Below are 17510 nucleotides of genomic sequence, written 5' to 3'. Positions count from 1 at the left end.
CTTAAGCTGATTTAAAACAAAGGCCTTAGACTAATTTTCGGTTTTCTTTCTTGAAATAAGCTAATGGCTTGTTTGTGTAAAGCTTTTTTATTAAAAGAAAAATTTTAAAAATCTTGTACCTAGCACAGTATTGTTATAGAATTTACATGTAACATTTTATATGGTAGTTTAAGTCTGTCAGTTTCTTAATTGTGGACAGATTAACAGTTGGCTCTGGCCTTTTGCTGTAACATGCCTGTGTCACTCAGCCCTGGCATTTGTGCAGACATATCATTTTCAGTTCTGCTGTCACTTGGAAGTTCAGGCTCAGCATGAATTTTTGTCAGGTAGCTCTAAACCTGGAGTTTTCTTTCTTTCTTTCTTTTTTTCAGTTGAAGTTTATGAGGGAAATACCAGTGTTCAGATTTGAACTATAATAGTTTGTATATTCAACATTTGAAGTATATTCTATTTTGTTGTACTCTTGTTTCAAAGTGTATTCAAGTAGGTTTTCTGAAATATAGAAATGAAATTTATCTTCTGTTTTGGTCTCTGGTGATATTTTTAACAATATTTAAAAGCCAGCATAGACGTGTTGTAGTTAAGAAGTGATAAAACATCTCTATTTCTCCTTCCCAACTACTGCATGAAGAAATTCTACTTCTGTTTTGTTCCATTATATTAATATTTGGCAAATATCTGCATGTTGCCAGTTTCTTTCTAGTTGTAATGATGAACTATAATGTTCTGCTTGACATAATGAATTTAGTATTTTAGTTGGCTGCACTTAAAGAATTTATATTTATAAAACACTTCAAACCATTTGTTTCACAATCAGACCTTTTGTGGATAAAAAGAACAATTATTCTTCTAGCCCTTTTGCAGATTAGGAAGTTAAGGTATCTGAAGGATTACATAAACTATGTAATTTCACTACTATCTGTCACTACATATCTTAATGCTCTTTTCTACTACAAAGAAAAGGTGTCTATTTTTATATCTTTTAGAAATTTAGATGAAATCATACTTAATATTTTTTGTCTTTTATTCGTGCATTTGATCACATACTACTTAGGTCAGAGATTGTTTAAACAGTTCCCTTTGTAATCTGTTAAACTTTTCCATAAATGTGTTGAAGATACTTTTATACAAAAGCTCAAAGAAAAACTCACTTGATTCTTTTCCCATTTGGGAGTTACTTTCAAATTCTACCTCCTTTTAAAACATTTCCAAAATATTTCAGGTTTGAAAATTGATATTAAGTGCTTTGGCACTTAAGTGTATTATCTTGTTTATTGCACTGTGACTTCATTTGTTTAGTCATGTCTTCCATAATAGTCATTTAGAGCAACAATTATTTTATGCTATATCTACCCCTCTCCCCAAGTGCTAAGCATATTAGACACTCGGGTCAGACATTTATTGATTTTGGGAACATTTGCTGAGAATGTAAGTCACATGCTTAAAGACTTTCCTTCTATGCTAGATTCTTAATCAGTTCTAACAGGGTTAAACCAGGGCTATTTAGCTACCTCTGCTACTCTATTGGAATTTTTTTTCTCTTTGATAATAAGCACATCTAAAGTCTAGGCCTGGGGCCAGGTGCAGTGGCTCACACCTGTAATCCCAGCACTTTGGGAGCCGAGGCGGGTGGATTGCTTGAGGCCAAGAGTTTGAGACCAGCCTTGCCAACATGGTGAAACCCCGTCTCTACTAAAAATAGAAAAATTATCTAGGAGTGGTGGCGCATGTCTGTAATCCCAGCTCCTCAGGAGTCTGAGGCACAAGAATCTCTTGAATCTGGGAGGTGGAGGTTGCAGTGAGCCAAGATGATGCCACTGCATTCCCTCCAGCCTGGGTGACAGCGATATTCTGTCTCAAAGAAAAAAAAAGTCTAGACTTGGAAACATACATATTGACAGTATATACTGATCAGAATGTTGCAGATTGAAATTATCAATGATATGCCTCACCCCTGAAATTATCAATGACGTGCCTCACCCCCATCCTTCCTGCCCTTTTAATGTTTGGCTTTTAATCTCAGACCTTTCAAACTATAAATCAACATAATTTATAGTTGCTTTTTTGTGTCCAGTCTATTAGAGGGAAAAAAGCCCACATAACCTTGGCTTGATGCTACTACATTTTCCAGCCTTACTAGATCTTTAAATTATGATCAGTAGTCTATCAGTTTATTCTTTAGGTCACTTTCCAGCAACAATTCCAGCCTTCACTACCTTTCTCACCAGATAACCAGTATAGCTCTATACAGAGAACTTGGTCATGAGCTGTGAATTCCCTCCATTCCTGGACCCCTTGCTACAGATGATTTACTTACTCCAACATCCATCCTTACCACCTGTCTCAGGAAGGAGGTGCCCTTCCTCCTGTACTCAGCATCTCCCTTTTACACCTACTTGGTCTCCTTGCTGCAACAATTAATAGCCTATCATTCTGTCCCTTCTTTTTCTTCAAATAGCCTGCAGTCTGAATTCTTGCTTAGAAACAGTTCTCCGTGAGATCTCCAATAACAAGTTGTCAAATTAAACAGACACTTTGGTTCACTTAATCTCATGCCTACTTCTCAAAACTCATTTGGTTTCCCATGTTTACTTCCTGCCTAACCAACTTAATTTTTCTTTGTTCTTTCTGCCTATGGGCTTCTTTTCCTCATAGAATTGTTTTAAGGATTAAATGAGTTAATATATTAAGGATTTGTAACTAGTGTCTGGCACATAGAAAACACTCTTATTGGACGTTTACTGTTATTATTTCACTAACATAATTGTTAGATAATCTCACCCATGCCTGTGGTTTTTACTACCAAATCTATTGTTAAAGCCTAGACTTTGACGCTGTCGATTTTTTTTTTCCATTGGAATGCTTCATGGAATTGTGTGTCCTCCTTGCGCGGGGGCTGTGTTTCATCTCTGTATTGGTCTAGTATTAGGATATGTGCTGCTGAAGCAGGCACTACTCTGTCTTAGGTGGGTTTATCTAATTGCCACTGGCTATTTCTTCCGGAGTATCCAATTGAGCTCTCTTCCCTCCAAAATCTGTTTCTCAGCCGGGCGTGGTGGGCTCAAGCCTGTAATCCCTAGCACTATTGGGAGGCCGAGACGGCGGATCAGCGAGGTCAGGAGATCGAGGACCATCCTGGCTGAACACGGTGGGGAACCCCCGGTTCTCTACTAAAAAATACCAAAAAAAAAAAACTAGCCGGGCGAGGTGGCGCGGCGGCCTGTAAGCCCACGCTACCTTCCTGGAGGCTGAAGGCAGGGAGGAATGGCTAAACCGGAGGCGGGGCTTGCAGTGGAGCTGCGATTCGCGGGGCCACTGCACTCCAGCCTGGAGCGACGCAGTGGAGAACTCCGTCTCAAAAAAAAAAAAAAAAAAAAAAATCTGTTTCTCTTAGCCCAGTAAATAATACCAGCAACCCATTACTCATGCTAGAAGCAACCTGGGGGCCATCCTAGATACTTTACCTCCTGTAATCATTAACCACATTTCTACTCATGGTACCTTCTAAATACCTTCTCTTCCATCCTCCCTGTCTTTCTTTGTCTCACCAAGTTTCCTTCTAATCCATTCTCCAGTCTACCAGTTGAAAGCTTTCTAAATGCAGCTTTCATCAGTCATGAACCTTTGTGATTGCTTCAGATTCTTCAGTGGCATCTCTTGCTAAAAAGATATGCCTAAGCATAGCAATTAAAGTCCTTTGATCTGGGCTCTGCCTATCTCCCCAAGCTTCATTCTCTTGCTACTTCTCTGTTAGACTTACCTGGGCTATAATATTTTATTTTTTTCCAAATATTCTAGGCATTCATACCTCATGAGCCATCCATTGATGGCTTCTTTCTGAACAACCCATTCCTCCTTCACCTATGTTGGAGTTCAGTTTTATTTGCTGAGATGTGAGGTGACATCAAAATAAAAGTTTCTGAAATAGGCGTGGAAACCATTCAGGTTGGGGAGTGATCTGTGAGTGAGCTCAGAACTTAAAGACTAGAAAGAGTAAAGTATATAAAGATAGGTTGGGGGAGAAAAAAAAGAATCAGCAACGGAAGTCAAGGACTATTCATAGAGAATAAACAGGACAGATAAGGTAACATTTCAGGATATGGCGCCAACATCAAGTGCAAAAAGAAAGGCAAAACAAATCAGGCTAAAGAAAAAGCCGGCCGGGCGCGGTGGCTCAAGCCTGTAATCCCAGCACTTTGGAAGGCCGAGACGGGCGGATCACGAGGTCAGGAGATCGAGACCATCCTGGCTAACATGGTGAAACCCCGTCTCTACTAAAATACAAAAAACTAGCCGGGCGACCTGGCGGGCGCCTGTAGTCCCAGCTACTCGGGAGGCTGAGGCAGGAGAATGGCGTGAACCCGGGAGGCGGAGCTTGCAGTGAGCTGAGATCCGGCCACTGCACTCCAGCCTGGGCGACAGAGCGAGACTCCGTCTCAAAAAAAAAAAAAGAAAAAAAAAAAAAGAAAAGCCACTGAGATTCCACTGACAATGAGAGGGCAGTTCCAGTGAGGTGTGGTGGTGAAGCCAGAATGTAAGGGGTGGGGCACTTGGTACATTGGTGTGTCTGACACAGCATACACTCGGGAGTGTACATTTCTGATCACATTAACAAGTCATGTCTAATTTCTAATAAGACAAACTAAAGACAAAATTTTGGCCTTGGGGTTATTTATAAGGTCTCCTATGATGCTTTTGCTTTAAGTCTCCTATCCTACTTTTATGAGGGTACTACAGAGCACTTTGTTTTTGGGAGGCAAGAGTAACCCTTTAGTTCCACAGCTATCAAAGCAACTTTTCCTTTTATTGTAGCTTTTAACCATTCACAGTACTGCAAGTCTTCAGTGGTTGTGATTCATCTAGTCTTCAACCCCTTTGTTACAGTCACCATCCCCCATAATTAAAACATATTCTGTAGGAACTCAGTACACTGTGATGCCAGCCCTAATGGTAGAATAAGATACTGCTAACCCTTTACAAGGGCACTGATTTGCTTCCTATCTGCGTCACACCTCCAAACCTTTGAAACACTCACATGCAGCAGGGAGACTTATTTGAGCACCCACAACTGTCTTTCTGAACACTGCAACTCAGTAGTAATGCTTTGGGTTCAAGACTAAAAAACAGTACATCACAGCTTCCAAAGTGAAAATACAAGTAAAACAGAATTGCTTGGCCGGATGTGTGGCTCGTGCCTGTAATCCCAGCACTTTGGCAGGCCGAGGCAGGTGGATCACGAAGTTAGGAGATCGAGACCATCCTAGCTAACACGGTGAAAGCCTCTCTCTACTAAAAATACAAAAAATTAGCAGGGTGTGGTGGCAGGCGCCTGTAATCCCAGCTACTCAGGAGGCTGAGGCAGGAGAATCACTTGAACCTGAGAGGCGGAGGTTGCAGTAAGCCGAATCACATCACTGCACTCCAGCCTGGGCGACAAAGCGAGACTCCATCTAAAAAAAAAAAAAACCAAAAAAGCCCCCCATAATTGCTTAATGCAAAATACTGCATATCAAAGACAACAAAGCTGTGAATTATAAACAGGCTGTAAACTAGCAGCAGAGTTACTTTCTCCCACGATAATTGTTCACATCCATTGCACTGTAGAATCTTTATTTTTTGAGTCAGTCTCGTTCTGTCGCCCAGGCTGGAGTGTACTGGTGCCATCTTGGCTCACTGCAACCTCCACCTCCTGGGTTCAAATGAGTCTCCTGCTTCAGCCTCCTGAGTAGCTGGGATTACAGGCATGCACAACCACGCCCGGCTAATTTTTTACATTTTCAGTAGAGAGGGGGTTTCACCATGTTGGCCAGGCTGGTCTCAAACTCCTGACCTCAGGTGATCCACCTGCCTCGGCTTCCCAAAGTACTGGCATTATAGGCATGAGCCATCACACCCGGCCTGCACTGTTGTATCTTAACTTTGAGAAACTTGTCTATTTCAGGTAAGTGATACTGTCACTGCCCAAAAAGGAAAAATACGAATCTATATAATCTCCAAATTACTTCTGAGTTGTAGGACACTAATTCACTTGAATCCAGTGGTTACTTTGCCTCACATTAGAAATACCTGGAAAGCTTTTCGTAAGCCTGTGTCTTAGCTTCTACTTGATACCAATTACATCAGTGTTTGGGAAAGGGAGCCAGGCATCTTTGTTTTTAAAATATCTCTAAGTGATTTCATTGTGCAGCAACATTTTAGAACCACTGCCTTATAGTTACAATAAGGAAAGCTTTAACATTTAGGGTTCTGTGTTCCAAGTGTTCCAAAAATGGAAAAAGGTAGTCTGAGATATATTATTACAAATGGCTTTTGAAAAACCTGCATACTGTGTATTTTATCAACTCTAAAGCCTTTTTCTTACATTTGACATGTCTTTAATTGGGATGACTCTATAAGAGTCTTATGAAACAGTACATCAAGTTAATGTGCCTTGTCTCTTCAGAGAAATTACTCTGGAAAGCTATATGCTAATTCTAATAATGTTATCATTCAAAATACTTATAAATGGCTTTTAGAGGAGGATCTAAATTTTACATATATTTAATAGAGACAAATTTCCTGTTGAAGATTTTAGTTTTAAAAAGAACTGTGTCATTTGAAGTTAATGTGATGTGAATCAAGCTAGGTAATGTCATATTTGGTTCAAATGGAGATGTGGCTATGAGATTGACACAAATTTTTTAAGAGCTTCATAAAACATATGGAAGCAGTTCCAAAAAGTTTCCCACTGGCCGCGGTGGCTCACGCCTGTAATCCCAGCACTTTGGGAGGCCGAGGTGGGCAGATCACGAGGTCAGGAGATCCAAACCATCTGGCTAACATGATGAAACCCCATCTCTACTAAAAATACAAACAGCCGGCCGTGGTGGTGGGCGCCTGTAGTCCCAGCTCCTTGGGAGGCTGAGGCAGGAGAATGGCATGAACCCAGGAGGAGGAGCTTGCAGTGAGCTGAGATCGCACCACTGCACTCCAGCCTGGGCGACAGAGCGAGACTCCGTCTCAAAAAAAAAAAAAAAACAAAAAAAACTTTCCCAAATATTTTTGGGCAGTGGCAGCAGTAATTCTGATTTGAATTTAAAATTCAAATCAGAATTTTAAGAAAACTTAGAGATTATTCCTTTATTACAAATGAAGGAAAACTTTTGACTCATCGGTTCAGATAGTCAGTGGCAGACCTGCAAAGAATTCACCCTCTGACTCCCAGTTGAGTTTTAGCCTGAAACCCCACTCACTCCCATCCAAAAAAAAGTGGGGGTGGGGGTTGCAGGGAGGGAAACAAGCTTAGCTTCTGAATAAGTGTGTTCTATCATGTAATAATCCTTTCCCACAAACTGACTTTTTAAATATTGCAGAACTTTGCTGGGTGTTCTCAGCAGGCTTACCACCCACTCTGTGGAAACCAGAATCAGATGTCAGACATGTTCCTTATGTCCAGTCTTATGCCTTCTTCCTTTTTTTTTTTTTTTTTTTTTTGGAGACAGTCTAGCTCTAGCTTTGTCACCCAGGCTGGAGTGTAGTGACTTGATCTCAGCTCACTGCAACCTCTGCCTTCCAGGTTCAAGCAATACTCCCATCTCACATCCTGGAATAGGTAGGATTAGGCACCTGCAACATGCCCGGCTAATTTTTGTATTTTTAGTAGAGACAGGGTTTTGCCATATTGGCCAGGCTGGTCTCGAACTCCTCATCTCAGGTGATCCACCCACCTCAACCTCCCAAAGTGCTGAGATTGCAGGCATGAGCCACCACACCCAGCCCATTTCCACGTGTATGCAAGTTTCTATTCTTGTGTGCAAGTTGTCTGGATCTTGAAGCCTGACCCTGTTTAATGTGGCAAGATATTTAATCAGTGTCCTGCTTTATTGCTACAAGAGTTTCAGATAGTTTACATATAGAACAAATGAAAGTCAACAAAAATAAACAGGTACAAGAAATTTCAGTGAAAAAGAATTTCAAATAAATTACAAAAGAAAACTAATACACAGAATATATGCTGTAAAGTGTTACAGTCATTAAAATCCAGCTATATACTGGCTTTGAATATATTGGCAGCCAATAAAGATAAGTTAACCAGTTGAGATTCATACAGTCCAAGTTTACCAGATGCTTAGGAGACGCAAGGCTTTGCCTAGCATTCTGTCAAGAAGGGTTTTGCTGTCTGCGTGACTAATCTTACATGAATGTTTTCCCAGAATTGAGTTTTCCAAAGAAATATGGGGACAAGGGGCTGCAGTTGTGGGTATTCTGTTTTGTCATTCAAAGGCAGATCTTTCTACATTACAAATCAAAGTACAACTGACAACCTCTCGAAATTGAAGAACCTAAGCAGTAGCCCACAACCTCACATCTGCCTAGAGGAACAACTGGGTAGAAAAGACCAACCAACCAATCTTTCGCCATTCAGTCAGCCCTTCTGCCTATTTTGGGCTTAAATTTCTATAAACAGTATTAGTTCTGCCCTTTCAAATTGAAGGGTTATTCTCTTTGGTGAAAATATTAGGAGTGGGTTGTTATGACATGAAATACAGAGGGCCCTTCCCTTTTTTGTTTTGAAACTTAGCCATTATTATTCTGACTTACAATGTGTATTTAAAATTTATATTATTTTACAGATCTCACAAATCCATGAGGTTGAGAGGGCAGATACAATAATATACTCTATGGAGAAAACTTAGACTCTAGAGATGGAGCAGCTCATTCAGGGTCACACTGGTGACAGCTAAGTCTTTTCAGTTACAGCCTGTGCCCTTTGACATGTTGCTTTTCCCTCCTCTTATTTTACATGCCCTAGTTTCAGGCCTTTGCCGTTCTGGTGTTTGACCATGGCTCAGAAATCTCTTCCTAGTATCTATGCACTCCAGGTAAAAAGTCTGCCTGTCCTATATTTTTATACATGTCATTTTAAAGAAAGAGTTGATGAGAGCTTCTTACGTATGCACATTCATTTCTTGGATGCCTTTTCTAAAACTGAAATCATGTTTTAGTTTTACCTCTTTTTTAGCATTTAATTCTTGGGAATCTTTCCTCAAGTCTAACACATATGATAAGTAATGAGTAATGCATATATATGTAACTATATGCAACATTCCCTTCATTATAAATCTTGGCTGTTTTAAAAATGGTTTGAATACAGAATATTTGCATCAATTTTTGCCTTTAATTTGAAATACCAGAGTAGCTGTTCTTACTGCTTCCTTTATTATTTATTTATTTATTTATTTTTTTGAGACGGAGTCTCGCTCTGTTGCCCAGGCTGGAGTGCAGTGGCCGGATCTCAGCTCACTGCCAGCTCCGCCTCCCGGGTTTACGCCATTCTCCTGCCTCAGCCTCCCAAGTAGCTGGGACTACAGGCGCCCGCCACCTCGCCCGGCTAGTTTTTTGTGTTTTTTTAGTAGAGATGGGGTTTCACCGTGTTCACCAGGATGGTCTCGATCTCCTGACCTCGTGATCCGCCCGTCTCGGCCTCCCAAAGTGCTGGGATTACAGGTTTGAGCCACAGCGCCCGGCCTACTGCCTTTAAAAACTACCATTGAAGTATGCAAACAGTATCAAATGTTCTACTTTGGACAAAACTAGACTTTACTGTATCAGAATACTGGAAATCCGGGCCAGGCGTGGTGGCTCACGCCTGTAATCCCAGCACTGTAGGAGGCCGAGGCGGGTGGGTCAGTTGAGGTCAGGAGTTCGAGACCAGCCTGGCCAACGTGGTAAAATCCCGTCTCTACTAAAAATACAAAAATTAGTTGGGCATGGTGGTAATCCCAGCTACTAGGGAGGCTAAGGCAGGACAATCACTTGAACCTGGGAGGCAGAGGTCGCAGTGAGCTGAGATTGCACCTCTGCACTCCAGCCCGGGCAACAGAGTGAGACTCCATCTTAAAAACAAAACAAAACAACAAAACACTGGAAATCCATTATATTCCAGTATTCAGCCACCAATCTTTCTTGTAGTCTAATACTGTATGTATGATACTGCATGTGTATTTGACTTACACGTTTGACCATTTGACCATGTTTAACAAATCTCTTGCTACACTGCAACGTCTGTTCTCCATTTGTGTTCACTCAAAGCCAGAGAAACGGTGGTGGGGAAGAAGCAAGTACTGTGGAGTCAAGATAGACCTGGGTTTGAATCTTGACTCAGCTACTATTTATTAGCTATCACTTTGCTCAAACTATTTTGACCTTTTGAGCCCGTCTATAGTTTTAAGACCCTATATAAAGCTCTTAGTCAAAGGAACTCAAATGTTAATTTCATCATATGTATACACCATAATGCCTTATTTAAATAAACAATTCAGTCAGTCATTACTACCACCATGTACTACATACGGTACCTACTGAAATGTGGCGTGAAGGAAACCAAAACTCATGCCGCTCCTACTCCCTCTTCAAATTTGCAATTTACCTTGAGACTCAGTAACAAAACAGTAAATGGGAAAATAGAAAAATAAAAACCAGAAACAAAATAGTACATAGGGTATAATAGGAAAAGCAGAATGAACGGTACATATGGATGGAATAAGGGATCTATGCATGGAACATGCAACTTGGGGTGGGGCACAGTGGCTCATGCCTGTTATCCCAGCCCTTTGGGAGGTGGAGGTAGGAGGGATCACTTGAGCCCAGGAGTTTGAGACCAGCCTGGGCAACATGGTGAAACCCTATCTCTACAAAAAATAAAAAAATTTAGCCGGGCATGGTTTCATGTACCTGTGGTCCCAGCAGCTCGGGAGGCTGAGGTGGGAGGATCACTGCAGCCCATGAGGTAGAGTCTACAGTGAGCCATGATCACACCACTGCACTGCAGCCTGGATGACAGAGCAACACCCTGTCTCAAAAGACAAAAGCAACCTAGGAAGATTTATACACTACTAAAAAATCCTTACATAGAAGGCTCACATATGACTGTTTTTCTTTTTCAGTTCCTGGTAACTCACAGAACATAAATACTTTAGGCAAATGCATCAGTGAAGTAAGGATTCAATCTCCTGCAGTGATAACTAGCAAGGATAACTCAGTTTCACTATGGATTTTTTCCAATCCCCTTAACTCATAATAACATACCAATCATATGTTGGTGTTTCCAAAACCGATTTTGTCCAGTGGCATGCCCATGCACCCATATGCCTGCTCTCAACTCATACCCTGTTAATTTTGTTGGCAGACAACACTTAAAACTCAAACATTGACTTTCATTCTCCTCCAGATTTATTTACTTAAGGCTGCCATGGTTTCTCTTCAGGTTGAAATATTTGGGGGTAGGTATACAATGTATCTGCACTAATGAGTATTCAAATCAGTATTGTTCTCAACAACAGATGACTAGCAATTAGTCATGCTAAAATCTGAACCAATTCTACATTTGGTAGATGTTCTCATGCTTGTCATTCTTTCCAGTAGCCCCAAAATTGTGTGCATACTATGTTACTTCTGAAAACCTCATTTGTTTTAAAAGTGGTTCTATTACAGAATGAAGGATCCATTTCAGTGGATGTTGTTGCAGCTACCATATACACAGAGAGCGTAAGTGCCGTCAACTTGCAGCTACAGATCTATCTTCGTTCACTTTTACAGTGAAGGCTCTGTGTGTGAATGGATATATGTGGGTCATTACGATAAAACAGTATTAAAGGAGAAAATCTACTCCCAGATTCTTTTTGGACTACAAAGACATTAAAAGCACTAGCTTTAAAAGACCATTTATTAATCTTATGTATTTACAACTCACAAATTAAAATATCTATTACCAGTAAGTTATTTTGTTTGGAAGAGGCTTTACCTGTAATTTGTACTTTTATTTCTGATGGAAGAGAATTCCAGGTTGTTTGTTTGTTTTTTATTTTTGAGACAGTTTCACTCTTGTTGCCCAGGCTAGAGTGCAATGGTGCGGTCTCGGCTCACTGCAACCTCCACCTCGCAGGTTCAAGCGATTCTCCTGCTTCAGCCTCCCAAGTAGCTGGATTACAGGCACCCGCTACCAAGCCCAGCTAATTTTTGTATTTTTAGTAGAGATGAGGTTTCACCATGTTGGCCAGGCTGGTCTCGAACTCCTGACCCCATAGCTGATCCACCCACCCTGGCCTCCCAAAGTGCTGGGATTACAAGCGTAAGCCACCACACCCGACCCAGGTTTTTTTTACATTCTTTTTTCTAGATTATTTTGAATCATAGTATCTGGCTATCTTAGGAAATTTCAATGAAAGCCCATTAACAGGCTTTCTAGAAAGTTTCCTATCTCTGAAAAGAAGGTCCTACTGACTCTCTTGGCCACTGCAACATACGGCTTCTAAATAACCTATTGTGAATAGCATATTCCAATACAAATAATGATGACATCGAGTGACTAATATCAAATGTATACCAATATTATTCCAATGGCAAAGTTTAAATATGTAACAGCAATACAATAATGAAAACTAATTGATTAAATAATTGAAAACTAATTGGAATCTCTTCAAGAAACACAGTAACAGGGAACGTAGAGGCAGCACAAGGATTATTTTTGAAGAATGTATCAAAGAAATCTGACATTTAAATAACAAAAGCCCCTCCAGGCTAAATAGTTCCTTTGCACTCATTTTGTTACAGCCCAAATGAAAATATTTTAAAGCTTTATGAAAATTACCATAAATTACTTTCTCTATAACTTCTCCTGCATGGTTCTAAAATGTTCATAATGCTATAATTTATTTACTTAATTTTATATGAAGATATAAAAAATAAATATTGCCATGCATATTGTTGACATTTTAAAAACCCACAAATAACTTAAAATGCTGTTTAGAGAAATTGCTCCTACATACTATTATGGAAGATTCAAGCAAGTCTGAGTTTTTATAGCATCCTCAAACTGAAAAAGCTTCAAAATAACCAAATTTATTATTTTAGAAATAGAGATGGGGTCTCGTGCCATGTTGCCCAGGCTGGACTTGAACTCCTGGGTTCTAGTGATTCTCCCACCTTAGCCTCCCAATGTGCTGGTATTACAGGCATGAGCAATCACTGCACCTGACCAAAACAAACCAATTTAATGCCCTTAAATGATCAAAATGTAATATCAAGGAAAAGAAAACAATACAAGCCAAAATTGGAGTGCAAACACCTTTTTTGCTATAGGTTTTAATTGAAAAGATCTGTGAACTAAAGGGAGTATTTTCCAAGGGCATGCTGGAAACAGAAAATGAAACGATAGAAACTTCCCATGTTTCTATCCTTCCTCTGGCATTGTCTTATCCTATTTGTTTCCTGAAACATCCCGTTAAGACTCTTGTGATTAAAAAGACAAAAGCAAGTATTTATAAAAGTCCATCAGTTTCCTCAGTAAAGCTGAAGTCACATACTAGAGACAGGTGGTCTGAAGGATAATTGAAGGAAGGTAGCCTGTTGGGTCCAATCTGTTCTTCAGTGAGCAGATCGAGAGCTGACCTTACATTTAGAGCATGTTTAGAATACCAGATGTAATCCAGGGTGTGCCTGCACTCCCCTGAGGTCCGGATCTTCCAGGTAGTGTATGGGGGTTCTGACTGCCCATCAGCACTCAGCAGCTTGTAGGCGCTGTTCAGGTTGAGGCTGGAGGAAGCAAAGTGTTTGTAGACCTCTTCTGTTGGCTCTGCGTTGAAGTCCCCACACACAATAAGGGGAATCTTGGCTCCTTGGGTGATGTTTTGCAGGTTCTGAAGGAGGTCACAGCCTTGAGCTGATCGAAACCGCTCCCAGCCAGTGCGTGCTTTTAGATGGGTGACAGCAATGCAGAACTGTCGGCCTGACTCCTTGCACTCCAGGGTCTGTGCAATGGCCACCTGGTTGGTTTTCAGTGTCATGGCTGTCAGCCTAATATTGGCACTGTTGACTAGCTTGAATCGGTTTTGAAGAAAAAATAAGGCACAGCCGTCTGGTCCATTGTTGTGTTCTACATCTAGACAAGGTGACCAGGGTTTGGGGAAAAACGTGCCTTGATAACCTAGTCTACTGAGGAGTGGTTGGAAGGTGTCAAAATAGTGGTCCACCTCTTGGAGGCACAATATATCAGGCTGGTAGGCCAGGATTTCTTCTAGGATGAGACATTTCCTTTCTTCCCATTTGAGTGCTTCAACAGGGCATTGTACAAAGTTGTCTTTGCCTTCTCCAAGAGCTGAAAAGAAAAAGCTAGTCAGTTGTCAGCTCTTACAGAACCATATACTTCAAAGTACCCAGGAGGTTTGGCATCACTCAAGACCCTCAGAATGCTTCCTCTGCTTCAGATGCTTGGAGTGGTTCTCTGTCCAAACTGTACTACCCCATCCAAACTAAATCACCTCTCACTATGTGGATGAAGCACACAACAGATCTTTTGTTTCAGAACTATTTCATGTAACTATATTCCAGGATATCAAGATCTTACTTAAGGAAACTGCTTTGCAGTCCCAGGGATCTAAGCTATGTCAAATGAAATAAATGTCAATTAAAAAAAATTTTTTTTTTTGCTTTTCTTAAACACCAAATATTTAACGCCAAGTATTAGTTTTAACCCTGACTATTATAGACACTACTCAGAATGAATGGGACTTATTTTATGGAAAAAGAATCTAATATTGGTAAGTCACGGAATCTCCTCTTATTTTCCAGGAAAAAAAAAAAAATCAGGCCCTTGTTTTTCTTAAAATCTCAACTGCTATATAAAGTTGATTGACACATCTGTTTTTTAATTTGGCAGACCCAGGAAAGAAATCCTTTCTACCATAACAAAGTAACACACATATACACATACACACACACACGTATATACACGTGTATATATATATATATATATTTTTTTTTTTGAGACGCAGTCTCGCTCTGTCCCCCTGGCTGGAGTATAGTGGCTCAATCTCAGCTCATTACAACCTCCATCTCCCAGGTTCAAGTGATTCTCCTGCCTTAGCCTCCTGAGTACCTGGGATTACAGGCACGCACCACCACACCCAGCTAGTTCTTTTTGTATATTTAGGAGATGGGGTTTCACCATGTTGGTCAGACTGGTCTTGAACTCCTGACCTTAGGTGATCTGCCAACCTCAGCCTGCCAAAGTGCTGGGATTACAGGCGTGAGCCACCGCGCCTGGCCACAAAGTAATAGAGAACTGAAGCAACATCATTTTGTTCTCAAGTTACATAAATAAGTATGAATAATATGGCCACAAAAATACCTAGACTCCCCACCACCCACACAGAGCTGCCATTTTCTGCATAAAGTTCTGTTACCCAATTTCTTCCCTGCAAATGGTATTGTGGTGCTATGGACTGAAAGCTGGGGGCAACAGAAAGTTTGAGGCTGTTATATTCAACTGTCTAATAAAAGGTAGGGTCCTTCAAATTTGGATCTGCTGGGAAGTAGACAGACTTTCATTGTTCTTGGATAGTCCACAAACATGGAAGGTGTAAAGAATAAACCGTGAGTTACTTGCTTTAATTGTAAAAACCAGGTCAGGTGCAGTGGCTCACACCTGTAATCCCAGCACTTTGGGAGGCCGAGGTGGGTAGATCACCTGAGGTCAGGAGTTCGCAACCGGCCTGACCAACATGGAGAAACCCCATTTCTACTAAAAATACAACATTAGCTGGGTGTGGTGGCGCATGCCTGTAATCCCAGCTACTCAGGAGGCTGAGGCAGGAGAATCACTTGAATCCGGGAGGCGGTGGTTGCAGTGAGTTGAGATTGCGCCATTGCACTCCAGCCTGGGCAACAAGAGTCAAACTCCGTCTCAAAAAACAGCAACAACAACAAAAAACCCAGATGACTCCCTGTCTTAACCTCTTCTAGGAGCTCTCCATGCTGTTCTAGTCACCCTATCCTTCTACACCTCCATCTGCCCACACCTCTTCCTTCCACATACATCAGTGACCTGAGGATGTGCAGAAGCAGAAAGGCAGTCACAGCAAACTTGACTGCACAGGCACAGAAGCATCGGGCATACCTTGGGCGAGGATGTTCCACTGCATAACCCTGATAGGCGGGTGGGTACTAGGGCAATCTGTCCTCAGATCCACAAAATCCCTCTGGAACCGGGGAGGTCGGGTGTGCAGGACGGCCCTGCATTCCTCAAGAAGCTCTTTAGGATCAATGGGCTCCAGATGTTCTGGGTCAGGTGACACCAAATACTCTGGGTGCTGGGAGGCAGCGCTGCTGTTCAGTGTCTTGGCGAGAGCACTATAGAGTCTGCTTGTACCGGTTCCCATGGAACACGCTACGGAAAAAGAAATCACAATTACACATTCAGCTCCTTTTCCTGACTTCTCGCCCAGCACAACTGTAAGATAAACATTTACTGTCCACAGAAACCAGGAGCTCAACTGTTGCCATATTCATGTATAAAGTCATTTCTTTTTTTTTCTCTTTTTGAGACGGAGTTCCGCTCTTGTTGCCCAGGCTGGAGTGCAATGACGCCATCTCGGCTCACTGCAACCTCTGCCTCCCAGGTTCAAGCAATTCTCCTGCCTCAGCCTCCCAAGTAGCTGGGATTACAGGCATGCACCTTTACCCCCTGCTAATTTTTTATTTTTAGTAGAGATGGGGTTTCTCCATGTTGGTCAGGCTAGTCTGGAACTCCCGACCTCAGGTGATCCGCCTGCCTTGGCCTCCCGAAGTGCTGGGATTACAGGTGTGAACCACCACGCCTGGCATATAAAGCCATTTCTACAGAGGCAGAATAAAGGAGTTTCCAGGTTCCAGCTTTCTACTAGGACAGTTAATTTAAGTACTACCATTAAAACTAGCCTCTGATTAACAATGAAAACTCATCCTTTTAAGGAAGAAATACCTTGATCTTGATGGCCTCTTCTAACCTAGGATTTGTCTTTGTAATTTATAAACCCAGTCTTAAAAAAAGAGCATGGCTTAACAAAATCTACATTCCTTTTTCTATGTATCTTAATAAGAACTTAGAAGACTAGGCTGGGCATGGTGGCTCACACCTGTAATCCCAGTTCTTTGGGAGGCTGAGTTGGGTGGATCACTTGAGATCAGAAGTTTGAGACCAGCCTGGCCAACATGACGAAACCCCGTCTCTACCAAAAATACAAAAAATTAGTCGGGTGTGGTGGTGTGTGCCTGTAATCCTATCTACTCAGGAGGCTGAGGCAGGAGAGTCGCTTGAACCAGGGGATGGTGGTTGCAGTGAGCTGAGATCACTCTACTGCGCTCCAGCCTGGGTGACATAGCAAGACAAAAAAAAAAAAGACTATTTGTGGCCGGGCGTGGTGGCTCACGCCTGTAATTCCAGTACTTTGGGAGGCCAAGGCGGGCGGATCACGAGGTCAGGAGACTGAGACCATCCTGGCTAACACGGTGAAACCCCAACTCTACTAAAAATACAAAAAATTAGCCAGGCTTGGTGGCAGGTGCCTGTAGTCCCAGCTACTCAGGAGGCTGAGGCAGGAGAATGGCGTGAACCCGGGAGGCGGAGCTTGTAGTGAGCTGAGATCTGCCACTGCACACTCCAGCCTGGGCGACAGAGTGAGATTCCGTCTCAAAAAAAAAAAAAAAAAAAAAAA

The 17510-nt window shown here is 41.6% G+C and overlaps 1 protein-coding gene across 2 annotated transcripts in view; it reads right to left on the bottom strand.

The window, feature by feature from the left end:
• Positions 1-12084: 12084 nt before the first annotated feature.
• Positions 12085-17510, bottom strand: part of NOCT (nocturnin) — a 33608-nt gene continuing 28182 nt past the window's right edge. For both annotated transcript variants that reach the window (XM_017884031.1, XM_017884032.1), the window contains exons 2-3: positions 15935-16204; positions 12085-14134 (exon numbers count right to left, since the gene is read on the bottom strand). In XM_017884031.1, the coding sequence (XP_017739520.1) occupies positions 13299-14134; positions 15935-16204 (1106 nt within the window). In that variant the 3' untranslated portion in view covers positions 12085-13298. The remainder of the gene's footprint in view (positions 14135-15934; positions 16205-17510) is intronic.

Source organism: Rhinopithecus bieti, unplaced genomic scaffold (genome assembly GCF_001698545.2).
Source record: "Rhinopithecus bieti isolate Rb0 unplaced genomic scaffold, ASM169854v2 scaffold_13709, whole genome shotgun sequence".
Lineage (NCBI taxonomy): Eukaryota > Metazoa > Chordata > Mammalia > Primates > Cercopithecidae > Rhinopithecus > Rhinopithecus bieti.
Note: the sequence above shows the minus strand (reverse complement) of the source record. Positions and strands in the feature narration are given on the sequence as shown.